Source organism: Sebastes umbrosus, chromosome 1 (assembly GCF_015220745.1).
Source record: "Sebastes umbrosus isolate fSebUmb1 chromosome 1, fSebUmb1.pri, whole genome shotgun sequence".
Lineage (NCBI taxonomy): Eukaryota > Metazoa > Chordata > Actinopteri > Perciformes > Sebastidae > Sebastes > Sebastes umbrosus.
In genome coordinates this window covers 5,451,079-5,478,380 of record NC_051269.1, presented here as the reverse complement: position 1 = coordinate 5,478,380, position 27,302 = coordinate 5,451,079, and the positions used below count along the sequence as shown (strand labels likewise).

General features: G+C 41.3%; 1 protein-coding gene across 2 annotated transcripts in view; it reads left to right on the top strand.

The window, feature by feature from the left end:
* fhit (fragile histidine triad diadenosine triphosphatase) overlaps positions 1–27,302 on the top strand; it is a 350,019-nt gene that overhangs the window by 115,829 nt on the left and 206,888 nt on the right. For both annotated transcript variants that reach the window (XM_037774213.1, XM_037774208.1), the window contains exon 4: positions 12,612–12,736. In XM_037774213.1, coding sequence (XP_037630141.1) covers positions 12,631–12,736 — 106 coding nt within the window. In that variant the 5' untranslated portion in view covers positions 12,612–12,630. The remainder of the gene's footprint in view (positions 1–12,611; positions 12,737–27,302) is intronic.

Genomic DNA, 27,302 nt, shown 5'->3' with positions numbered 1-27,302 from the left:
GAGTTCTATCTATACGATACCTCCTCGTTTCATGACAAAAAAACAAAATACAGTGGCAGCTGGCTGGAGGGAGATCGCCTGGAATCTGTGTGTTTGATAAGTATTGGTTCCATTTGCTGGCCTCCAGTGCCGTTGCCGCTGCAGATTGGCTGAGGACAGTGGGCTGGTCTATTTAGCTTCTGGGATGTCTGCAGCTGATGTGACGCTGAAGCTTCAGTCCTTGTTGCCAATCCAACCTTTTGACAGCTTTTTGTAAATTTTAAAGTGTGTAACGTTAGTTCAGTGGGGACCGAGTGTAGTGCAGTGGATTTGGTTATCCAGCCTTTGTGTTAGCCTTTGGCTTTAGCAACTATTTCCCTTGTACATTTCCTTGTGCAGATAGCTGTAGCTTCAATGCAAACATTTCATTTTACATTGTAAATGTATCAGACTTTAATACACAGAAACCGTAGGGGTGAACTGCCATTTTCGAATATTTCGTTTCCTCCGGTTTATGTTAAGTTTAGGGAGTTAGGCTTAGCCCATGTATTATTTGTTTGTCTTTTGTTATAGGGATTAGCCAGAGCTACGGGTTGGTAAATCAGGTTGTTTTACTTGTTGAGCTGAACCCAAGCTTCACCTTTTTCTATGTGTTATAGTTATTTATTTATTGTGTGCAGCAATAAATACCTGTTGTTGCATTCGTCCACTCTCTAGACTGGGGTGTGGGGTACAATATGTATTCAAGTTGCATCATTTTAGTAACAGTAATAGTATTTAATGGCATGAGTCAATAGGTTCTTCGTAACTATAGACCGAACAGAGAGTAGAGGTAGAGTTAAATGCACGGAGAGGAAATCCTTCTCCTTCTACCAGTCCATGCTGAGCCAGAGAGTTCCATCAATTACTGTGCAGGTTTGGTTCGCATTACCCTTTACTACTTTTATTAGTCCCCAGCTATCTGCCTATCCCTTTTCTCTCTGCGTGTAATATTCATTCTGGCCTAAAGACTTGATATGTGCGCCTGACGGATATACTGTTCAGCCACCTCCCATCAGAAAATTGAATCTAAATAAGATTTCCCTTTCACCAAGAGAGTCCCATTTGTGTCGCGTATGATACACACGGGTGAGTAGCACAGCGACGCCGTTGTCGTAGGTGTAGTTCTTTTAATTGAAATGCAGTTTTAGGTTAATCTCGAGCTCTGTGAGTTTCTCTTTTTATACCCAGACTACCCTGCTGCTGGACCGATTCATCAGTTATCTCCTTAACAGCAAAAAGAAGAGATTGTTGATAGGGGGGCCTTTCCTCCCGCTCAGCTAAATCACATTTGTTATGAAGGAGCGCAGATGGGATTAAATCTCGTTTCAATGGCCAAGCTCTTTATTACCTAAGCAGGCACTCGGCCCACCTGACATGACCGACAGGTGATGTGGGGTTTATTTACTCTGTTAATTGATTTTACATTGACTTCAATTAATAGGTGCTTTTTTTAAACAGGCAGAGGCTGCGGTTTAACAAGCGCTAATTTGATTGCAATGCATTGTAGATGTCTTGTCCTGGAAACCTTGTGATCGTGCTCCTTTAGCAGGGCCTGGAAGGCTGGCAGTCATTCATTGTACGAGTGCGTTTATGAGCTTCTATCCTTATTAGAAGTCTGACTGTCTGAGGAATAGTTTATTAACGACAGATTTAGCGATTCCTTTCCTTAATTTACTGAACACATTCATGCTCCCCAGATGACAAAGACACTATTTATTTTTTCTCCTCCGTTACACCTCCCAGGCTCGGAACATAACTAAGTTAACTGTGTAAAAAAAATGGGACTAATCATTACGAACAAACAAACAGCAAAGTGGGAGTTGAGGTTTTGGACTCATTAAAGTTTTAACCCAATGTAACGTTCAATGAACTGCAAAATCACTACAGACGGAACAAGTTATTTTATTTAAGGAAGCTCGGAGTAGAGCCGCACACAAAGGAAGGCCCGAACTGACGAGAGGCCTATATCAGTTTCACATTCATAAAAAAAAAAAGAAAAGAAGATTCATTTATATAAATATATGTGGAAATTCAATTTTGCCTATTTTAATACAAGTCAAATTGTGCTTAGAGGGAATTATTTTCACTGGCCATTATGATCAAAGTGTGTCTGTTTGTCTCTCGCTCTCCCGAGGCAGAAAAATCAAAAGGTTTGACAGCATGGGATGCATATATTATCATTTATCTGAATCAGATAGACTAATTTATATCGTTTGTGTGGGTGTGGTGTGTGTGTGTGTGTATCCAGCGGTGTTGCTCTCGGAGCAAATGAAAAAGCAGGCGAGAAAGCAAGCGAAAGAGTATCGAAAACGTTTTCAATTCATAATCGATGCGTCACCTGATCGGCCTTCATAGAGACCACGATCAAACTATTTCGAAAAAATAGCGTCTGATAACGATCGGTGGCCAAGTGAACGGAGCAGTCTTAATGAAAACAAATGAAGTCCATTAAATTGACTTAAGAGAGCCCGCCCTATTGACGGCAGCAGGAGCTCGTCCTCCTCTGCCAACCACCACTTCACACAGACTGCCCTTTCTCCTGTTGCCTGCCCCGCATGTGTGGTGCCATGTCATTGTTCTGACAACCCCATAGTCCGACACAAATGCACAACTGGACCGAAACCCCATTAGATCGACAACCTGTTATTCCGATAACAAACACCCATTGATCCGAAATCCCGATGTTCCGACAATACACACTCCCTGCACCGCCATCTTAATGCACGGGCTTACCGGGGCTCAAGCCCCCGGGCCTGACCACGTAAAACGAGGCTACAGGGGGGAAAAAATGAAAATATAATTCATAGGGAGAAGCAAAACAGGATGCTCCATGCGTAAAGACGCAACGGCGGTGGTGTTATTTACTCCGACCCAACCTGCAAGGAGATAAAAAAGCCTTTTTCTATCAGCCGTATCTCTGACAGAGATCTGTTTGTCTTACTGACTGACTGACTGATGTGAAGGGATCCAAGGGAAGGGCTTTCAAAACATCCGTAGCCAGAGGACCTAAAGTAATATTAAGGGTATTACATTATTGAATAATATTGAGTATAGCTCTCACTCATACCACTGCTGCATGGAACACTACATGATGCCAACCAGGAAGGATTGCTAGATTAAATGGTCGGGAAGGTTCGATGACATCATTCTGCATAATAAGTAGCCATGTGCTTCTGTTTGTTTGAGAAATGATGGAAGATTCAGTGTGAACAATGGACAGATGGAGAGAGAAGAATCTGCTTTAGAGTAGATTCACTTCATTCCAATTATTATTGGTTTGAAAATTAAAATTATAATTTGTTAGCTTGTTTCACATAATAATGATCTGAGGACAAATGATGGGGGTTATGCCAATTTCATTTTTATTTGTATTGGATATGTCCTTGTTATCATTTACTCTTTCTGTTTATCTCAAGAACATCAGAGTGAATTGTAAATAAATAGGGCATGACTGCCGGCCCTGTCCGTGGTGCTGAATCAACTGGGGCCTTACAATAAACAACATTTCAAGCAATTTTGAATTTGCCCGGTAGTCCTGATTTGTCGACGGCTGTCAACCATTCCTATAGTTCTTGTTTTTCTGTAACTGATGGGATCCGAGTACCTCCAAGAGAGAAGTGTAACCGGTCAATAACCTTCCTTCTCTTTAGTACTATGGACCTGGATTTTGCCGGTTTGAAAAACAACCGAGCTCAAGTGATTTACCTCTCCAAGCCCTGAAGGATCCATCTGCTTCCTGGGACTGACGTAGTTGTTACTGTAAGGTCATCCATAAAAGCTCTCATGGGGGGTTACCGGACTCCAGACTTGGTTACTGGATCTCTGCACTCCACCTCGGCTGACTTGACCAACATGTTCATGGCCAGGGCAAAAAGGGTCACTGAAATGGTGCAGCCAGTGATGATTCCTTTTTCCACTCGATGCCACTCGGATGCGATTGACCCCAGAGGTGAACCTCAGATTGTTGTCAGACAGTTGTCATAATAATCCAAGATGAGGTCCTTGATGTTGCTTGGGATGTGATGCCATTCCAGAGCAGTTTCCACTAGTTTGTGAGGTATGGAACTGTAACCATTGGCGAGGTCCAACCACAGTAGTGCCAGATCGCCTTTTCCTTTTTGTGCCCCCTGATGAGCTGCGTTACAACTCTGATGTGTTCTGGGCAACCTGGAACCCCTGGAATTCCCCCCTTCTGCACAGAGGTGTCAATGTACTAGTTCTTCAAGAGGTACTCTGCCAGGCGTTGGGAAACAATACTGAAAAGTATCTTCCCCTTGACACTGATCAGCGAGATGGTCCTAAACTGTTCGATGTTGGTTGAGTTCTCCTCCTTTGGTACCCAAACACCTTCTGCAAAACTCCATTGTTGGGCTACCTTCCCCCTCCTCCAGATTACCCTCAGGGTCTTCCACAGTCGATGCATAAGCTTGGGACACCTCTTGTACACTTGGTAAGGCAATCCACTGGGTCCAGTTGCTGACCTGGCTCTGGCAGCCTTGACATAGCTTGAGTTTCTTTCAAACTGGGTTCTTTGGTGTTAAAGTCAGTGGTTGGTCTAGGTGGAGTGATCAAGGCTCTGCATTCTCCCGAATCTTCTCCTCTTGCTGCATCGCTGTATGTGTTTTGGAGATGGTTTTCTGTATCCTCTTTTGAGCATATGAGGTGGCCACTGCACTTCTGTCCTGGCAGTTGTTTGGTAAATCCAAATGGATTTGCTCGGAAGTCATTGCGTTTCCTGGTTCTTCCCTTGGTCCGCCTCCTGTGCCACTCTGCTCTACGGAGAGTTATGAGCTTCTATCTGAGGATGCTGCCGAGTTCTGCCAGCCTGATCTTCTCCTCCTCACTTAGTACCACCTTTCTCCACTGTACCAAACCTCTCAGTGGCGATGCTGACGATTATGGTTGTCATTGTTTTGAGACTCCTGTCCGTTCCCCCCCTTCATGGTTGCTTCAAGGATGCTGTCCACATCCTCGTCAAATTGGCGCCACTCAGTCCCTCCGCTGGCTGGAGGCCATTTAACCCACGGATGTTGTTGTGCCATGGGTGGTGCTTGAGCTTCTGGAATTTGGAGGTTCCGGGCACTTTGGGGTGACTGGGACTAGTTCCTCCTCAATGTCACCAGGGCTGCTCCCTGTGCGTTGCTCCAGCTGCTCGCCTACCACACACTTCATCTCGGCCTGGTGGATCTTCAGGCCCTGCAAGTTTTTGCAGCTCTTGCCGCATACACATACTGCACTCGTAATCGTTTGTCCAAATGCATGGGTCGTTGCCTGTTTTTCTGTCTGTTTGGGGTGCTCATTCACCCCCCCCCTCTCGGGCTCTCCTGGGAGTATGTTTTCTTAGGACTTAACGTGGCTTAGTTGGGTTCTTCCTCACAGAAGAAGCGAGTTGGGGTGCTGGCCCTTCCTGCCCCAGTTGCCGTCTTACCGAGCTGTCGGCTGTCTTTCCAGCCCTTGCCGCTCTCTTCGTGGTAGTCATCCAGCCTATTCCTGGAAGTCACTGGCCGAGCCAGTTTGACATGATAGTTACATACATCTCGTGATGCACTTGTATACATCTTCAGTGATAGTACCTGGGGTCATCGGGTGTTTCGGGTCTTTCCACTTTAGACAACCTCTCCCAGACAACCTGGCTGAGGTGATCAATTCTCAGCCTGTGTCCACGTAGCATAAACTTATATTATACAAAAGTGTAAATGCCTCTGCTCCGCTGTGCTTCTAATCCAATACACTTTTTGTCAAATTCAGCGATTATCTCCTCACGGTTCCACTGGCTGTGAATCAAAAAAAGTGGCACGCCTCAGAACAAGCCACTACAATGATGAAACATCGAACGGCAGGGAAAAGTAGTTTTGCTCTCGTTAGTGATTTTTTTGCTGTGGTGGCAAAGACGTTACCGGCGGAAACACCATCGCGTCCACTTTACTGCAGTCCAGCTGGAAACAGACCAGACGGCACTCTTTCTTCCTCTTTTGCAGTTTTGGCAGCAACATTCCCGGTTCACTGTGCTGGTTACGATACAGCGCCAACACATCGGCGTAATGCTGCAATTGCAGTTACAAATTACAGAAATCCACCAAGTGCAACGCTTATTCGAAAATAGTGTTTTCCACGAATACATCCGTTAGAGTTTTGTTGAGAGCTGGAGGCGGGTCTAAATTTAATTCTCTGCGCAGGAAAAACCCTGTTCTGGTGTATTTATCACCAGAGGAGGTGACGTTAAACTTGTGCGTTGAGGGAATCTGTGCTGTGAAAAGCAATTTGAAATTAGAGCTGTGGCTGGCTTGCATTTACACTAGCCACACATGTAATCCAGGTAGCCCTCAGGCTTACAGTGTGTCAAGTGAAAGCAGCCGGGTTGCACACACTCACAGGATTTAGTCAAACTGTGGCTGTGGTACCTGAAAGCAGCTCTGCATACAGCAGCAGTTGAGTTTGTGTCCTCCCGATTAATCCCCCCATGTCCAATATTCACTCTGGCTCTTTAGCTGGTGGTTGCTGTTAACATGCTTATATTTACATACTGGCACTATGTTCAAGTAACCACATATAACTGCCTGTATAAGAGTTTACATATAGAAAGAATGTGCTCTTGTTGTGAAAAAGGAGCTTTTATTGTGAAATGAACAGGACGTGTTGTTGTTGTCGTCGTCGTTTTTGTGGCGTGTGGAGAAGATGGCGGGCATCAATAAAGGAGTTGTTGTTTAACTTTAAAAGTTGTCTTCTTGTCAAGTAAAAGTTAGTCTTTTTGTTTTTTGTAGTTGTCCTTGTGATGTGACATCACATGTTCTTGACCATCAATCACTACTGTTTGCAAACCATGGAAGTATCTGCTACTTGGATTTAGTATCACCTCCTGAGCTGTGCCCAAATTTAGTTCCAGGACCCAAAACCCAACATTTCCTGATTTTGCTGTTGCATAATAAAAGCTTTTAAATTACAATATAGCATTTGGACTTATATTGTGAAGAATATAGGAAATGAAATATGTTTATCACCATTTTATAGCTTCTCCTTTGACCACTAGTCACAGCCATGGTTACACACACTCAAGCAGGCATCTCTTTTGTAATAGAGATGTAAATCCCTGCGCCGAGTCATGGGAACTTGGCTTGTGTCTTGAGGAGTTGTAGCATTTATTCATCGACAGCCTGAACTGTACACACACTGCACTGCTACGCTCACAGCTAGCTACTGCTGACTTCATCTCTCCGTCACTCCATCACACACACACACGCTCCCTCGCTTTCTCTGTCTGTCTCTCTCTTGACGGCAAACATCGACACTCGCTAACATTAAGCGGAGAACCTACGAACCTACTTATTACTACGAAGTTATTCCTTAAAGGAGTTCTTTACTTGTATAACACATTTTAGTTAAGAAAAAAACATCTTAAAAATGCATAATTCCCGATGCTTTGGCCTGACATGGAGTCATCTCCAGCCCGGCGGGCCACTGGACTTGCAATAGGCTGGTGGAAACCTTGGTATCAGATTGGTGCATAGACTGGCATACTCGCCGATACCCAATCCCGAATTTTGGGCAGTAGGCCTATCGGACGCATTTCCAATACTAGTATCGGTATCGGAACAACTGTAGTCACAATACTGGAATTTCTAACTTTGATACAATACCTTGAAAGATATTGATCTTCAGTACTATTTTTAATACCATGTGGGGAAATTGACACAACATTGAATGCATTAAATTTTTTTTTTTTTTTCAAAAGATAAACATGAGGCTACAACTTGACAACCACTTTTCTTTTCTTGTCTTGGGTAGTAGCAGAGAACAGCAGAATGACTGTAGTAAAACAATAATTAAAACTGTTTTATTATTGAACATAATATCATCTTTCTTGAGCTAACACAATTGTGCTGTCCTCTCATGGTGCACTATGTCTCCACCTGGTGTTGAGTTTGACCCTGTGAGGTTGCTGTAGTTGGTCAGTGTGGAGTGCTGAAGCAGCAGGGTAGCACATTAAGCTAGCAGTATAAAGTCAGCAGCTATTAGTTAATTTCCACAGAGCATATGAAATGTATGCCTGTAAGAACGAGCACACATGTTGTTTTATGTTAAGCATGTTGATTTAATCGCTTATAATCAACCCGGCAGGCTCTTTCCACATTCAATTCTCAACAAACTGCGAACGGTTTTACAGCACTTCAGATCGCTGAAACGTTTACATCCCCCAGGAAACAAACACAATGACACGACCTCCGTGTCCTCGCTGGGAGTTATATGGCCTGTGCTGTGAGCGTTCTCAATAAAAAGAAAGAAATCAGTTTTGCTTTTGTAGCTGAAACGGCTGTTGGCATTTACAAATTGAAGGTGATAAAATCTGTGTAAAGTAAACACTAATTGGGTCATCCCTCCACGCAGTGAACTAATTGCAGCATTCTAGTTCTTAATTGTGGAATTGTCAGAGTGCATTTGGAATGCTAATGCAGGAGAGACAGCTGGTGAGAGAGTGTGTGGATGAGTCTTCTGGGAGCAAATCCAAATTCACCCATGGCACTCTCTCCCTCTCTCCTTCTCTCTCTCTCTCTCCCTGTGGTGGCTGAACAGCTCAGGTACAATAGGAGGATGGAGGGAGCGTGCTCCAGCCTTCCTCCTCCTCCTCCTCCTCCTCCTCCTCTGTCTCTCTCGCTCTGCCTCTCGGTCAGACCACACAGCTCACCAAGAGGGGAGCCGTGTAATTGCTTAGGCGTCATTTAACCCCATTACAGTAAGTCCCCACGCATGTTTCAAAAAGAGGGGGATCGTCTCACAGTCATTAGGCATAATTAAATTGGTCGTGGTTATATGCCAAAAAAATAACCATTCCCCACCCTCCAACCGTCCAACCCCCTGACCCTCATCCCTTCTCAGACCGACATGCATCAGCATGCACCTTGGGAATTTGGTGTTTGTCTCGGGACTACCAAGTAATTTGTTGTGCTCCGTGGATTTAGAATTTGTATTGAGATTCAAAGCTGTAAGAAAAAAGAAAAAAGACTGAAAACAGAATTTTTTTTTCTTTTTCTGACTAACATATGAATATTATTTGAACCAGTGTTTAGAGTGGTCGGTGGTGCTTGTGAAGTATTACAAAATACTCAACAATCAGTATGCATTAACCAGCATAAAAGTGGTAGTAGGCAGTATATTTTTGGCATCATTGGGCAAAAATTCCATAATAACCTTTCAGCATATTGTAATTCAAGTGTTCTGAGAGAAAACTAGACTTCTGTCTCCTCCTCATGACTCTGTTTTCAGGCTTTAAAAAAATCTAGCCGTGACGGGAGACCTTGACCAATCACAGGTCATTTCAGAGAGAGAGCGTTCCTGTTGGCAGTGCTCCGGTCATGTGACCGGAACTTGGCGTTCCTTCACCAGATTTCACAATGGCGGCGGCGTCACAAACTTTCTCATTTTACAGCTAAACCATGCACTACAAGATGATTCTGAAAACATTTGAGGAGAGAAATAGGCATTAACGTAACAGAATATTGATTCATATTTGATCAGCGCTGCCTAGTTTGACCATTTGGTCGGAGTTCACGAGTGATTGACAGCCAGCTCTCATAGACGGCAGATAGACAGCGGACCTCAGATCAGCTCTTACTGCTTGTTTTCCTCCGATATGTGAAATCTTGCAGATGCCGTTAGGAACACCAGAGGACACAGAGGCACATGATTTTTTTTCAGCTTACCTGTTTCATGTACTACTGTCACCATATAGTGACCGTTTTTATAAAAATAACTTTTTTTAATCATATATGCAACAATCTCGCCTACTTCAGTTTTAAAGTCTCCTTCCACTCAATAATGGGTTTTGTCTTTATAGACAGGTTTCCCGTTTACAATTGAGGATGTGCCCACAGCAGAGGGGGTTACAAAGTCATAATTATATATTCTATATGGATATGGCATGGATATTCTACATAGTATATTAGTGAAGTCAGTATGTATGAAAACCCTGCTGTTTACCATTAAGATATACCAGACCTGGTGTCTGTGCATCGCTTATCCATCTTGATTTGAAGTGATTTCCTTTGTTATTGTCGGTTGGGTTTTTCGTACCAGGATTCTCATTTTCATCTAAAACGACAGAAACGGAATGTGTTTTGTGCAGAGTTCAGCTCGTCTGTATGTTATGTGGTGGCAATAATCGCTTCTCTCAGCAGGATGTCAACCATGTAACAGTTTGATGGAGGAGTTTGTGAGACGTGACACCATCTTTCTATCTTGGACATGGTCCGATAAGATGGATTAATCTCTCCACCACAGCGGAGTGTCACCAAGAGAAAAAGAAGTGGCACACAATAATGCCTTTTTTTCCACCGTTGCTATGATTACAACCTGAATGAAAGGAAAACCATGAGCTTTTTATATCCACTTTATTCAGTATCTTATGCCTGCTTGTTATTGCATTCCTCCGACGATTGTTAACGAGACTGATTACTTTCAACACCACGGTCGTATTTTGGTAGAGCCAGAATTTGTTAGGATGTCAAACTTTGAAGGCTGTTTTAGAAGAAAAAAAAATGTAAACTCAGGTGGAAGGAAGTGAGAGGTTTTTAGCGATGTGTTGCTGTGCCCTTCAGGAGCTCTCATGTTGAGCCTTTTACCTTTTAAATAAGCCACCATTAGCCACATATTCAAGCCTCCATTTTGAACTGCTTGAGTTAATAAAGATCTTCCTCAACCAGACTGAAGTGTGAACATTGACTTCTCTTTTTTCGTTAGCGGAGCTGACACCAGCGATTATGTCTCTTATCGAGAGTCAGTTTAGTTATTGCTCAGAAATGTGGACCACGGATCACTAAGGGAGTTTTTGGTCATACTTGTGGCCACAAATTAGGGCTGGGATGATATGCTTATCTCCAGATTCGATACTATCACGATACTTGGGTGCAGATTCAATATGTATTGCGATTTTTAAGTATTGTGATTCTACAAGTATTGCGATTCAATATTACAATTTATTGTGATTTTTGTGAACTTTTTTAACAACAGACCAATGTATGTGTAGACTGTGTTTACCACTTTGGATTTAAAATGTGAGGGTTCATGTCAAATTCCCGCCGAGCCTCCGCCATTTTCTGCTTTCTCGCTACGGCTAGCTGCGGCTTTGTTTTTTGTTTTTTTCAAACAGATATGACGTCACGTTACTCACTACATCAATAAAAGTGGTAAATTCCTTCTACCTCCACATAGACTTCGTAAAAAAAAAAAAAAAAAAAGTTCCCATTCCTACCACAAATGCATAGACCTGTTCAAAGTGATGTTCCCAACTCTTCCGCTTCATCCACACTGGCTGCATAATTCAAGCATCGGGTGTTCACACCAGCTGCGTTTCAGCTGCGTTTCTGCTGCTGCCAGCCCTTTCTTTCTACATAGAGTTTGCCTTTCATAATGGCCATTTCATTTCATTATAAATGTCATTTATATATTTATTTTAGACAGAGAAAGGTTAAGAAACGTGTGGTAATTTGTAAATCATAGTAATAATCCAGAATTAAAACCCCGTACTATATTCATTCATGGAGCTCTCCAAGTCACTGCATGTTCTACAACACTGACCGGGACATATTTCAGAATAAAAGCCTTGTGTTAACAAATGAAAGAATTCTGTCCACAGAAAAAACGCTTGAGAGCAATTATTTTGAAATGAAAGCAGGAAGTGTTGATTGAAAAGATAAGTCTTTACTTTTTTTCATCTCCGTGACATATTCTACAGATGTCTAGACATTGAAACTGTAGTAATCTTGCTGATATGATGTCAATATACAGTCAATAGATTACTTTCACTATCTGTTGTTGCTGTGAACCACGCGTCAAAAATAGGCGAGACCTCGTATCTCTTGAAGAGACGCAGTGTGGCTGCTCCAGCCTGTTAACACGGACGCCGAAATAAAAAACAACAGGTAACGCAGCCGCCACGCGCTCCTGACGTTCCCAGTGTGGACGAGGCTTTATAAACATTTCGAATTAATCAGTGCAATCAAAGAGTACTATTTCCTTCTCGGATTGTTTGATATGAAGGATATTTGGATGCTCGAAGAGGCAAAAGTATCCAGTATTTCAAATTAAGGAAAAAAATAAGTCAGAAAAAACACTATCTTTTTTCTGCAACAAGCAACCTCTTCTTTCTTTTGTTCAACGCATCTTTTGACCCTTCAGATTTTGGGATCCACTGCCTTACACACCCATGGCTTTCACTTATTTGTCTGATTAGACTTCTTCAGGGGGCGTGTGTCTCGGTCTGAATGCATTTTCTTAGTGTTTGTGAAGGTGGCTTGTTAGATTAAGCGGGGCCATGTCCAAAGCTTTTTGAAAGATTTAAGATTATATGTTATTCTTGTTTAAGTAATTGAAGTGCTGACTATTTCTAGTTGTTTTATAATGGTTTGATTTTTCAGGGCTTTATTTTTCCACCGTCGATATAAAGTATTGTGACTGTTTGTGTTTGGTTTAATGTATTCTCTTCATAATGTTTTATAATTACCTTCGGCTAAATCCGATCCTCAAGCTGTATGTGGATATGCGCGAGGAACAGAATCTGATGTTATTGACCGCCTGCTGTCTCTCTCCGTCTCTTCCAGGTCTGTGAGACAGTGGGACATGTTGACCCTGCGCTTCGGACAGCATTTCATCAAGGCCTCGGCCGTGTTCCTGCAGACGGAGCTGTCCTTCGCTCTGGTCAACAGGAAGCCTGTGGTGCCCGGACGTATCCTTCCATGACTTACAGGTGAGAGGTGGGCCTGCTGAGCTTCGTACTGTTTGAGGGGTTGAAGTGTGTTTATGCATTTTAACACCTCAGAGAGCCCTCTGAGTCTGGGATGTACTGGTCTCTTTGTTGCACGTATGCATTAGTTTGGTTAGATGCTGTAGACGGAGAGGGAGATTAAGAGATACATTGACGTTTCCATTCACATGTTTTTTTCTTGAAGCTGGCTCACAATTCACACCACAACAGTAACAACACATATCAATGAAAAACACATATTTAAGCCACATAACTGCAACTCTCCAGGATCTCTATGCAGCCTTTTGTCATGTTTGAGAGATATCTAATCTTGTAACGGGGTCATTTTGAATCGGAGTTTGTCGACCTCAGAGTCAGGAACTCTCAAGGTTTTAGCTGATATTCAATCAGACTCGCACAACATAACTGTATCAAAAAGAGTGATGTTTTATTTATTTTTTTATAAATGCAACCTGTCTAAAACATCACTCTACGCAGGAGTGCTTGATCAATATCTGGGATATAAAGTGCAACGGAAACTATAGGGAACAAACATCTTAAAAACCAAAGCACCTAACATAAACTAATGATCCTGTAAATCACTAAATGTAATGCTTAAATGTTATCTTGCTTTGCAAGCTGAAATACAGTATACTCTCAATGGTTAAAGGGCTTTGTCATTTATGTTAGAGCAGACTAATGTATTTATAAAGGCTTGTTTTAGCTCTTAGAACTTCATCTAAGCACATTTCTCCTGACTCTTAATGTGAACATTTTAAAAAGGTAAAATGGTTTGAAACCAATGGATGTGACTTTAATCTCTGTGAGCATATTAGTAGCTGTTATTTACTGTACAAAGCTAAAAACATCAGTCAATTTGAAAGATATTTATTTCTCTTTCTTTACTGTATCGGTATGGAAATGTGCCATACTTGTACGTGCTTGTGCATTAAAGCTTTAGGACCCTAAAACAGATCCAGCTGAGGTTGAAATGAACATTTCATGTCAATGGCTGAATGCCTTAGCTGTTCAATGTGGTGTATAGCAAGTTATTGTGGTCATTGTTGAACAGAAAGCCCTCACACAGTCGTCAGGATGACCTCGTCTTTGTGTTGGCATCGTGGATCAGCCTCTCTGTGCTTATTTTCCATTAATGACTGGTGTCCTGCTTTTATATTATACTTAGATACCAAATGTACTGAGGAATTCTCTTTTGAAATGACTGAATTGACCTGATGTTTTATGTGCACAAATGAACTAAACAAAACCTACTTGAGTTAGTTACTCTGAATGGATTTGTAGTGTTTTTATAAAGCCCTATTAAGGAACCAGACAGTGTTTATTTATGCCGGGGTCACAGTAAGGTTTCACTCTGGGCAAATGGCAGAAAAGTGCTTGTTTGAACTGATGTATTTTCAGAAGTTCTTATGTAGGACCACAGAATACAGGAGAGGAGAGAATGGAACTGTATATGAGTGGCTGGAGAGTCTGAGAGAAGCTTGTGTAAAAACGTGTAGCTCTACAGTGCACATGGAGGCTGTGTTTGAGGAAGGAATGGATGATTCTAAATCACACCCGACTTTTTGGCTGGTCACAGGAGAATATGAAAACTTTCGGTCTTCGTTTTTTGCCATTCTCAACTTTGTAGAATTGTTTTATTACCTCCTTCAAGGCCAAGGGTATTTTCACAGGCGTTGGTCTGTCTGTTTGTCTGTCCGTCTGTTAGCAGGATTACTCCAAAAGTTCGAGATGGATTTAAATGAAATTTTTTGGAGGGGTGGAGTGTAGCGCAATGAACAATCCATTAGATTTGGTGGCGATTCGGATCATGATCCGGATTCAGGAATTTTTTTTAAGGATTCCGATCAGCCTGAGCATTAAAGGTCCCATATCATGCTCATTTTCAGGTTCATACTTGTATTTTGTGTTTCTACTAGAACATGTTTACATGCTGTAATGTTAAAAAAAAAACTTTATTTTCCTCATACTGTCTGCCTGAATATACCTGTATTCACCCTCTGCCTGAAACGCTCCGTTTTAATGCATTTCAACGGAATGTGGGCACATCCAGCAGTGATGTAACATGGTATTATAGTGCCACACTGCATCACAGCTGATCAGTGTGGGGATGAAGCACGTTGTCACTACTAGTTAGCAGAGCAAGACTGTGAGACTGGATGGAGTTACTCTTTAATACTGCAACAACTGACTTTATATTATTTAGTTTTATTCAGGGGCTGAAAGCTTATGAAATAGCCATGGTTGATATGATAGCAAAGAGTTCCAGTGTTCCCTCCTACCATTGCCTTGGGAGGGAAATTTTCACGGGAGTAAAGTAAAAAACAAAACAGAAATTCAACTACTGTTAATCTAATGTGGTTTTAAAATGTTTTTCCGTATGATTTCATGTATGAAAAGACCCCAAATAAAAACTATAGGTGGTCTACTTGATTACTATAAGCAGAGTATTTAAACAGCGTTTGTAGAGGAATGATTCTGTCCCAAGCTGTTAGATCACTATCAGCTGTTTGATCACTATCAGCTGTTTGATCACTATCAGCTGCTGATCTCTGTATTATTGCTCCACAGTTTATATTGAAATGAGGACAGAAGCAGCAGGTTAAACCACTGTTCATTCGACCTGAGGAGAAGTTGGTTTATTATATTTTTTGATAAATATTGCACTGCCTTGTATCTTGAGAACTGAAGCAGCAGGTCCTGCAGTTGCACTTTTTATTATTTTCAAATTAAAGGTGTATGTATTTGCCTTTAAATGTTGTGTTTACTTGTTTATATCCATAATTCATTTATCTCTGATTCCCTTACAATAATAACTTTGAAGAATCCTGACCTGTACTGTCCATTATCAGATATTTATTTCACACTGACTGAATTTTTGGCAAAAAAAAGTTACTGTATCGATTTCAAATCATTGAATCGTATCGCATCATATCGTATCGTATCGTATCGTATCGTATCGTATCGCTCTAGATGAGCCAAATATGGTCCTTGAATCGTATCGGAACCATGGAAATCGTATCGTATCGTTGTAAAAACTTATCATTGCACCCCTACTAATACCTACCTGATGAACGAATAGCTGAATAGTCGAATAATTGGGTCCAGTTCTAGAAGAATTTATAGACATGCTCCCAGACCCCCCTAGACGGCTTTCGTCACTACATTATATGATATTACGCTGTTGCATTTTTTTTTTTTTTTCAAAGTCAAGTAGCGCTCTCTTTTTTCACCATACATGTGTTTGCTTTCCTGTATTCTTCAATAAAAACAAGTCTACTAATAGCCTACCCCCCGCCCACCTCCCAAAAGCAGTCAACCTAGAGAAAACACTGAGTTCCATAGAAAATGATGTTTTGTGTGTTTCTTTAAATACTACTTTTATTCTCTAATCATTCCGATCACTTTGAGGGATTTACAGCTTGAAAAAAACAAAACAATAAAAAAGTAGATGTGACTGGGAATAATTAGTGAATGAAAACAGTATTTCTTGTAGCGATGACAGATTCAAAGCAGCCGAGTCGTGAGTATGACATGATTCTGTTGCGCTGATGGATAAAATATACTGTAGTTATAAAACAAGGGAAATAAAGTTTAGTATCTATCCTTGTTTTAAATGAACTTCTAGATAAAGAAAGGCTCTGATCACGATTTGAGAATTCACACATTAACAATTTATGGCATACCTAGCTGAGACTTGTAGAGACTGTAACCTTGTATCTAAAGGGAGTCTGCAATCTGAGCAAAGAAACAGCAGTGGGTTCAGAGGGTTAATGCAGGTTTCAATACCCCGGCATCGCAGCTAAATTACCTCTGTTGTGCCTCTCCGTCCGTTCTCCATCACCGGTGCTAGTAAATAAATAGAAAACAGGCAGCGTTGTATAATGCAGCGTCCCTGACAGTGATCTTCTCTCTCCGTCTTTCACAGTCAATATCTGTCTCATTGCTTCTCTCTGACTTGACTTGAACATTCGGCTGCTCAATGGAGCACTTCCTAAAGCCTCCTGTTGTTGTTGTTGCCTGGCAACAGATGCCGTCATTGCTGAAGTGAAGCTGACCTTGACATAAAGGCTATATAAGCAGCTGTACGCACACATAAAGGTGATAGACGATAACAACGGCTGTTGAAGGTTACCCAGGCCTGTCGCTATGCAGGAATTGTTTGCTTTCGGCTTCAGCTTTGTTTGGTTGAGCATCATGTGTTCTCACTGCAACATAACACAGATGTTTATGTTACGGATCCCAGAATGTGGTAGCACGGCAACAAAGTCTGTAAAATACAGATAAAGTGCAGCAGCAATGGAGACACGGAAGCACTCAGTTCATCATCCAGATTGCATCTCTATTCAAAAGTCACAATAACATATTCCAAACATCACATTTCTCTGAGTGTCAGTCAATAATAACTGTGGTTTAAGGTACAGTAAGTGCAATAAACATCCACAAATCCAATTAGTCCATTAACATCTCACATAATAACTCCACATTTCAGGTGTACTGCTTACAGTTTCATACATAAAGCAACATTTTAGTACACACTATCACTTTTATATAAGTGCAGCATGGCTACTATAAGGATATAGTGCAAATAACAGTATCTGCTATAATAATAATAAGAAGAAGAATCTGCTATCATTCTGGACATTCACACTCAATTTAAACATCACCATCACACAAAAGAAATATAAACATTTTCAATGTAAAAACATTAGGCTTTAACCAAATATCACAATATCCTTCACCTTTAAACTACATATTTTAAAGTGTAAACATCTTCCATAAACAGGTGCAGCTCTGCAACATGTAACTTTCTTTTTTATATAAAACACTTCATAAAATACCTGTTTTCTGTAAACTAATACATGTGTGCAATAATGTGTGGGAGTCCAAATAACACTCTGTGTAAAGTAAGAAAACACTAGCAACCTGTCTGCAAGACCATGCTCAGGGTAAAGTAAACCCAAAACATCCGCCATGCGGTTGTAAGTGCAGCCTGATGGTACGTATCCACAGGATCCGTTCTTTCCACACTTCCCATTCATTGTCTATGTAAGCAGCCGTGCAATGCATTCTGGTAGCGTGGCGGAGCGATTCGAGAGACGGAGCATTACGACGGCCGTTCTTCATTTGCATTAAGTTGAGGGCTAGTCTACTTTATGCAAATCATGACGTCCGACGCGAGTCGCCGCCTCTCGAAACTTCTGAGAATCTTTTAAAATAAACGTCGTCGATCCAACATAAAGACAGATTCAGCAACTGCATGGTTTATTTCGCGTCTCAAATGTTTTCAGCAAGACATTTCGGTGAACTATTTTCGTGAAATAAGAGAAAAAAGTTTCCAAACGAGCCTCCATACTGTTTCCGGTTTGAAAGCTGGGAGCAGCAGCCAACGGAGAGAAAGCGTTCGTCCAATCAGGTGCTGAGTGTGTTGTGTCTAGTGGCAGCCCACCAAGCGTCCAATGCTGGGAAGCGGCGCGTGCCCTCGCGATAAACGCCCCGGTGGACACGTACCATGAGACGGTGGCGGTATTTCCAAGTTTTTAAAGTTCACAGAAATGTTCAAAACAATATCACAACTTCTTTCTAACACTTGTCCACAAAACATAAGCCTTCAAGAAGTTGAAATTGGGGAATTTCACCAACTACTGACCTGTAAAATAAAGATAAAGTGCAGCAGCAATGAAGACACGGAAGCACTCAGTTCATCATCCACAGATTGCATCTGAGAGGCGTGGGTGGAAGGTCCCACCTGAGACAACCCCGGGGTGCAACAGCTTCTGTGACAAAATGTCCACCTGGATGCTGCTTACATTCATCATGTTCTTTTCACAGTACATGAAAAATAAAATCACTTGAGGGCCACGTATAATATTCTTAGGGACATAACCCTGGACATAAAAGAAAATCACCTTTTATCTAATTAAATTAACACAAAAGTGGTTGCACAATTTTGGAGTGTACCACATTTAGTTAAGCTTTAAATAAGTACAGGTGTCACACAGAGGGAAGAGGATTTCATGAATCCTCATAGACTCTTGCCACAAAAAAAAAGACAGAGAAAACTATAATACTTGTGTCTATTAATCATTGTTTTTAACCAGCCTGAGCAAAAAAAAGAAAAGAAAATATCTTGAATTAATTTGCATAATTTTCAGTGCTGATTTGTTTGAATAATGTGCTTATTATCTTCCCGGAATGATAATCAGTTCTTGGCTTTGTGCTCAACTTCTTGAGTGCTGCTCTCGCCTCGCACAACTCCTCCGAGCTGAGATCGGCTTGGACCGGGGAGACTTCTTTCTCTGTTCTGCTATACAGTACACCTCCATTCTGAAGCCATATGTTGCATTATTTCATCAAATTTCTCTTTAAACACTAAACATCATCACTCTTGACTGCAGAGGCCTGACATATTCTGAGGAAGCCATAGAATATACTGAGTGTAATTGTGCCTCGTTAAGCAAAGATTTCCATCAGATCTGATCATCTGTGCTGGTTTAAGCAAACAGACCTGAGCTGTGTTTAAACTCTAATTTAACTGTGACTTGAAGAGAAGTGAAACAAAAACACAGTAGAAAATCAGATATCACAGGACATACTCTTCCATTTGAACATTCATGGCAGCATGTTTCTACAAAGCTTGTGATACACATCGTGGTGTGGTGTGGAAGGGGATCAATCATATCCATGGAATAAACTTGGATCCATAAACCCAATAAATCAGATTAATGGCAGATGTCAATGTGTTGGGATCCAGTTTGAATTCTTGTCCAACTTGAAATCACATTTAACATTTTTTAGTCTATATCTGTCCATTACGGTGGCCCCGAGAGCTCGACGCACTGCGAACTAAGAAACCACATGCAAATAGACACACCCCGAGCAAAATCTTCACCAACTTGACGACACATGCGCTGCATTTAGAAAAAAGGCACTGCGAGAAGCTCACAACGCAACGGACACTGTTTCCAGGGGACACTAAAAAAGCGATGCACACAGCGGAGGCACACTTGTTGTTGCCATGGTTTGTGGCTTATGAAGTCATTGAAGTCGGCTATCCGCCAGCCGTGTTGGAAAATCACCTAAAATGGAAGTTATTTTGGTTTATTTTCACATTATGGTGGCCTGATTCAGATATCATTGCAGATATCTGTTGTTAACCTAGTATTAGCCCTTTGTCTGCCAATTCACATAATCTGAGGAAACACATGATTAATTGTGAAACAACCTAACGTCATCTGAGTCGGCGGCTATAATGTTAGTTACTTTCAGAATTGTCGCCAAGTAACGTTCAAGGATGAAAATGAATTGCAACCTGTTAAATGACTGGTTTCTGTTGTGTTGTGAGCTTCTTGCAGCATTTTTTTCTAAATATTGCACATGTGTTGTCAACTTGGTGGAGATGATTCTTTTTTTACCTGTGTTGTGTCTATTTGCATGTGTTTTCTTAATTTTCAGTGTGTTGAGCTCTCAGGGCCACCGTAGTCTATCCATCCTGAGGTCTGTAATGCTATCATAGAATACTGTTTCATAAGATTCCCTCAAGTGATGGATGCTTGAATCATTTTTGTCATCTTTGAGATGAAACTTAAATGAATCCAGTGGTGTTTGTTCACAGTATGGACATGTGTATGTTAATGTGTTGATGCAGATAATGAAACCGGTTCAGCATTAGCTTTACTGCAGGTAACCTTTTAGATCTAACTTTGATGCAAGTGGAATTATATCAGAGTTTCTCAACCTTAGGGTCAGGACATCGTTTGGGGTCACTTGAAATGATAATGACGATTTATGAGACAGAATGCCTGATATTTGGAATTTAATTATATAAAATAGTTTTTTTTCTGTAACATGGTCCATGGTTTCTGGAGAAACTAAAAAACAACAGAATTGGCGCCATAATAATACATTTTAAGTGTTTTGTCAGTTCCCATAGGCCTACACTGGGGATGTCACCATACCAGACATTTAGTAGTCCATACCAATACCAGTGAAATTCTATGATTCTCTACCAATTCAATACCACGAAAAGTAAAACAATAAACCCCATGTACTTTAACATCCTCTCCTTTATTACCGTTTGCATACTAGTTTTTGTTAGAAAGTTACAGGAAGAAGAAGTAACAGGTCATCATTATATCTATTTTATATTGATGGGAAAACATCTCCTTCAAACAACTGTCAAAAACTACATTTTACAAGGTTACAATTGAACACATCATGATAACATTAGAATTTGCCTTAGCCCAGTACTCATTTTCACTGGATAGAGCCTGAATGCATTATAATGTAACTAGCTCTCGTCCTGACGATTTCATCACGGATTTGTTGTTCACAATGTAGCGTCATTGATAGTGACTTTACTGTGTCCCAAACAGTCTCCCTACGGTACCGTCAGGTATCCAGTAACATAATGTAATATGTGCGTAGCGAATGTGTGGTCGAGTGACAGGGAGAGCAATTCGCTCAGAGCAGATCAGCTGTTTGGGGATCATCGGCGCTTTAAAGTTGTCTTTACGGGGTCAGGTGTAACGGGCACCAACCATCAATAGTTCTCTTCATTTTGAATTACCGGCATGTTTTATGGTTGTGATGATGCCCGAGGAGGCGTACAGGGCACGATTTCAGACATACATACACAGAGACAGACCAGTCAGGTGTGCCCAATGAACTATTTAGTCACATTCGACAGATTTTTGGTCGAATGGTTGCACTCTGGAGCCCTGAACAAAAGTTCTATCAGTGATGTTTACAATGAATTTTCATGATACTGAACTTTTACCTCTCTGCAGTGATGTAGAATATGTACTCCAGAGTCTGTTAGTACCCAGGGTCTGTTAGTACACTGTGACATCCCTGTTAGGTGTGGCTACAGACGTTATAGAGCACACTTGTGATCACACCGGTTAGCGTTCAACCACAGAGGGAAGTGAAACACTAATTTACAGCCGGGGGTTATGTTTGTCTTTCACATATTTCTCTTTAAGTTAAAAACGTGTAACTAGTGTGCCATACTAAAAAATGCAATCCAACAGAGCACTTACAGGAGATCTCAGTGGCCAGCTTCCTCACCACACTGGAAAAGGTTACTTGGCTCGTTACTCAGAGCAAACAGTTGAAAAACAGGATTTTTAACCCTCAAACAGGCACAAATCAAAACAAGGGATCCTGTCAGCTTGAATGCAGAAATCTGCATTCATTCCGTTCGTTTTTCCCAGTCAGATATCCACAGTTAATGCAGTCTAGAGTGAGTTTAATTAGGTTGCTCTATCAATTAGCACACATTTAATCAGGGGGAATAAAAAGGGCTCAGGAGACAGCACCCTTAATAAATGACTGGAACCAGAAAACATGCTTCACTGTGTAATAGTGGCTCACAGGATGTAAACACATGTCAGGCCTGCCACTTATCTCTCCTGTCAACATGGAACAAACAGATGGCAAGTGATTGCTGAATGAAGTCCTTTCTATGCTCCCACTGAAGTGCCATAGCATGGAGGGGAAACCTATTCCCCATTGTGTGACGGAGAAGTGTTCCTGCTTTACGCCGCTGAAGGTTACATTTGGTGAGATGGCTTACAAGTTGTATATACCCTACAACATACTGGCCTAATTCCCTCTGAGATGAAGCGCACTGGGCTCCAGTGACAGAACACCAGTCTGATACTTCCATACAAATGTCCCCAACAACATAAACACATTATTTGATTAGGCATCTTCTTTCTCAGAGAATTCATTAGACCAAGAGCTGATTACACACATCTAGTAATCCTATTAAAATGTATAATTAGTAGCATTTTCTATCTCTCCGCTGATGTTGAGAGCGGCGTGTGGGAAAAGGGTTGCAATTAGCAAAGACACAATGCTGTCCCTCGTTATCCAGCGATCTCGCGACACACTTTAGCAGACGCTCAGGCAGGATTACTGGAGCGGCAGCACTTTTTTTTTTCTCTTCGCGGAAAGTACATCTAAGGCTTTAGTCGACTGAGACCAAAACGACCGATGAGTCGACTAAGAGGCTAAGATGCCCTACTAGACACACTTATCATTTGTGATTGGATGCAATGCACTTTGGGATACATATGTTCTGATGACATTGATTTACACTGGTACATTTATTGCCATACTCGTGTATGGCACAAGTCCAAGACAAGTCAGAGTCCAAGCCAAGTCTGAGTCCAACAAGGCACAAGTCCAAGACAAGTCTGAGTCCAACAAGGCACGAGTCGAAGAATAGTCTGAGTCCAAGACAAGTCTGAGTCCAACAAGGCACGAGTCCAAGACAAGTCCAATGTCCAACAAGGCACAAATCCAAGACAAGTCCGAGTCCAACAGGGCACGAGTCCAAGACAAGTCTGAGTCCAAGTCCAACAAGGCACGAGTCCAAGACAAGTCCGAGTCCAACAAGGCACAAGTCCAAGACAAGTCTGAGTCCAAAAAGGCACGAGTCCAAGACAAGTCTGAGTCCATGTCCAAGTCCAACAAGGCACGAGTCCAAGAATCGGTCTCAAGTCCGGACTACAGCCCTGGTAGGCACACAGACTAATAGAACATAATTCCTTGGGCTGTAACTGTTAACTCCAAGGTTCTACAGAGAATGTAAACAAAGCGTTTATTTTCTCTACAATGCAAGCTGAGTTTGCATCTGTTTTCATAAACACTTTATGGTGACTAAGTCTTGCTGAAATTACTGGAGTCTTTGTAGCAAAATGCGGCCACATTGTTCAGACAAGCTAAAACACAGCCACGCCCTGATGAAACGTGTCGGTGGTTATCCACGATTTAATAATACGGATTTAATAAAGATTACAATCAGAGTGCCTTGGATGTTTTCCAGACCGCAGGAGGTGCAATATTTGTTAAAGGCAAAATATAATTTTAGATTAAATATTGTAGTGCTGCAGAGATGTCCTGGCCTACATGTACACATCAAATTCTACAGACTTAAGAGAAAACATCTTTGTTTGGTGTAGATCCCCGTAAAAAAATCACACCATTGTTGTGAATGGAGTACACAGGCAGCGGAGGAAGGAGGACTCAAACGCAGACAGTCGAGGCAGACAGGGACAGTTCAATGATTTAATAAGAAGCTGACAAGCCAACAGGCAGATAACAGGTTGACAGAACAGGCAGCAAAACCTCCATAGAGCAACGATGAACCGACAAAAGGAAGTGGACCGTATATATGTGACAAGCGACTGATGAGAGAATGAGATGCAGGTGAGGAGGCGGGCAGGGAAGGCCGGGTAATTGCAGAGCAGATGAGGTGGAAGCAGGCGTGGCACTCAGGTAACATATATTATAGTCGTATACATATAATGAATAGTCTCTGAGGAGGAGAGACAAAGGAACAAACCGTGACAGCCATATCAACCATCAATTGAATATGTTTTTCAATGAAAACGAGAATAATGATGTAAAGAAATGTAAAAATAGCGACAGCTGTGAACGGACATATTCTGTTTTCAGTCCGTCCGTCCCATTCGACGTGATATCTTAGAAACGCCTCGAGGGAATTTCTTCAAATTTGGCACAAACGTCCACTTGGACTCAAAGCTGAACTGATTCGTTTTGGTGGGTCAAAGGTCAAGATCGCTGTGACCTCAGAAAAACACATTTTTGGCCATAACTCAATAATTCATATGCTAATTATGATAATTTCACACAAATGACCAACAGGTGAAATGATGAAGTGATGACATTTTGGACAGACATGATGTAAACTGACACCTGACTGGTTGGCGAGGCATAGAATGTATTTAAAGGTCCCATATTGTGCTCATTTTCAGGTTCATACTTGTATTTTGTGTTTCTACTAGAACATGTTTACATGCTGCAATGTTCAAAAAACACATTATTTTCCTCATACTGTCTGCGTGAATATACCTGTATTTACCCTCCATCTGAAACGCTCCGTTTTAGCTCATTTCAACAGAATTGCAACGAAATTGCGTACCTGGGTAACAGTTTGGGTCCATGTTTACTTCCTGTCAGCTGATGGTATTTACATACACTGCAACAGGAAATAAACTGGGACACATTTAGAATGTTTATGTTTAAAACCATGTAATAATCTATATATTGTATATTTGTGACATTACAAATGGACAGAAATCGTAATGGTTTGTTTCAAACGCACAATTTCTGAATACGGGCTGTGTGTATTTCTCTGTATATTGAGCGTTTTGATAGTTTAACAGTATTTATAAATCACTTAAACCTGCTTTATAATATAAAAGACATTAAAATCTCACTTTTTACAATATGGGACCTTTAAGGTGGAGTGGATTCTCCGTCCCTCCCCATCATCGACTCCTGTCCTCTGCACCCGCCCGCCTGCCCCCCTCCCCCGCCAACGATTCCGTTACTCGTCCACATGCGGCTGTGCATGGATCACTGGTGTTCACATGCCAGCAACCATATAAACAAAATCAGGTCACCGGCTCCTCTGAGCTGCAGGAAGTGCTGAGCCTTGACCTTTTTTTTTTTTCTTCTTCTCTGGTGTGTTTACATTCATACGTGGCCTGGGGGGCTTTGTTTGTTGGCTGGTCGGGAGTGAGGCGGAGATTTCAGCCAAGGCCCCCGCAGAGCTGTCACAGCCCATTTCTACAGTCTGGACAGAAGGCGGCACAAAGGCCAGTGCAGGAGCAGGCCACAAGGCCTGGAGGGAGGTGGGGGGGATCAATCATGCATACGCACACGCACATACACCTAAAAAAAACAGCATGTGAATCCATTTAGGGGGGCTCTGAAACCACACATACACCCAGCAAAGTAGTCCAAATATATTTTATGTATTTTTACCAGAAAAGGTATAAAGCGTCATCACAGCAGCAATTAAAAGTTAATGTGGCCTTTATTTCTTTCTGCCACACGTATTTGCTTTGAAGATTTAATTCCCATCTGATGGATCACATGCCTCGGCGAATTGTTTCTGCTTGTGTATCTTACACAATGTCTGCCTTTGATGTTTGACTTTTTCACTTGTACATTTTTCATACGCGATGCATTATAGACACTACTTTGTTCTTTCTTCTTTGTAATCAATAACTCACAGATCTCATCGGAGCTCCACTCCGTCTTTACAAAAAACAATTCTTCGGTGCCTGGAAGATTTGGACTTTTTCAGGAACTCTGGCGTTGCTTGAAATAAGCAGCACCTTTGAATTTTAATGCGGCTTTATTTTTTTATTTTTTATTTCCTTTAACATACTTTTATTTTATCTGTCAAAAATAAGCTGTGCATTTTCATAACAAACGTCAGATGAATACGGCCATCAAGTCTCCATACTCATGTGTGACAGGCCCCTCATTATTATACACAACTTACATCTGAAGATGTGCTTTATACCGTAGTTACCCTGAAGCACTGCCAGTGTTTTTTCCAATTAAGAGTCAGAAGATATGCCTTATAGACCAATGTCTTTTGAGAATTATCATAACATGAACATAACAATCGATGTGTCAGTAACATCAACATAGGAAACTTTGCATTGCCTTGTGGTCCTTTCTTGCATTTTATTCTTTCTTGCATGGCCTCCAACTAAAGCAGGTTTTCCCTTTTCTTATGTCAAGCTATGGAGGTTTTCTTATAGAAGATGTGCAATATAGCAAATTCACAGTTGTTGTTTTTTTATTTGTATTTGTGTTTTTTCTATTAAACCACATCTTTGAGTAAATGGCCTATTAAAGCAGGGGAGTACTGTATACCTACCAAAAGTTAAAGTAATAATCCTTAAAGTCCAAATGAAATCACAGTTACTTCTGCCTTTTTAACAAAGCATGAGGAAGCTCTGATTCCAACACACAGAGAGAGAGACTTCATTCTCTGCTCAGGTAGACATTACTCCTCTATATCTTTATATAGACAATAGTTGATGATGATGTATTAATGCTATGATATCATAGAATCAGGTAGTCATTACTCCTCTATATCTTTACATAGACAATAGTTGATGATGATGTATTAATGCTATGCTATCATAGACTCAGGTAGTCCCCCTTTAGCTCTGCTGTGTGCAGAGTGATACTACATCGGTGTGTGTCAGTAGTTCATGACAGTCAATAAGGCGAATATCAGCCCATACCGATGTTCAACCAATGAAAAGGTGCATCCTTACTTTAGAATGTAAAAACTGCTGTGAAACAATCAGAAAATAATGAATTAATACATTTTATTTCTCTGATTCACTGCTTTGTTCTCACTAATGGCGCTCCCTCTCTTCAGTCACTCTATAGCTCGCTCGCTTGTTGAGCTGAGGAGAAGGAGCCAACTTTGAGTGGCGTGTTTACAGACACCTACAGACAGCTGTTACATATTATATATTTTAAGGTAGAAAATAGCAAAATTAAACAGTACAATTCATTGTTGGCCATGCCCCCTAGAATGACACATAAATGCCTTTCCTGATCTAACCCCACTGACATCATTTTTCTGTGTCTTCCAAAACCGTTACACATCACTATTGAAAAAAAGCTGTGACAACTCTATGGTTAAGTTTTTTTCTTTCTTTTTTTGTTTCATACATATATA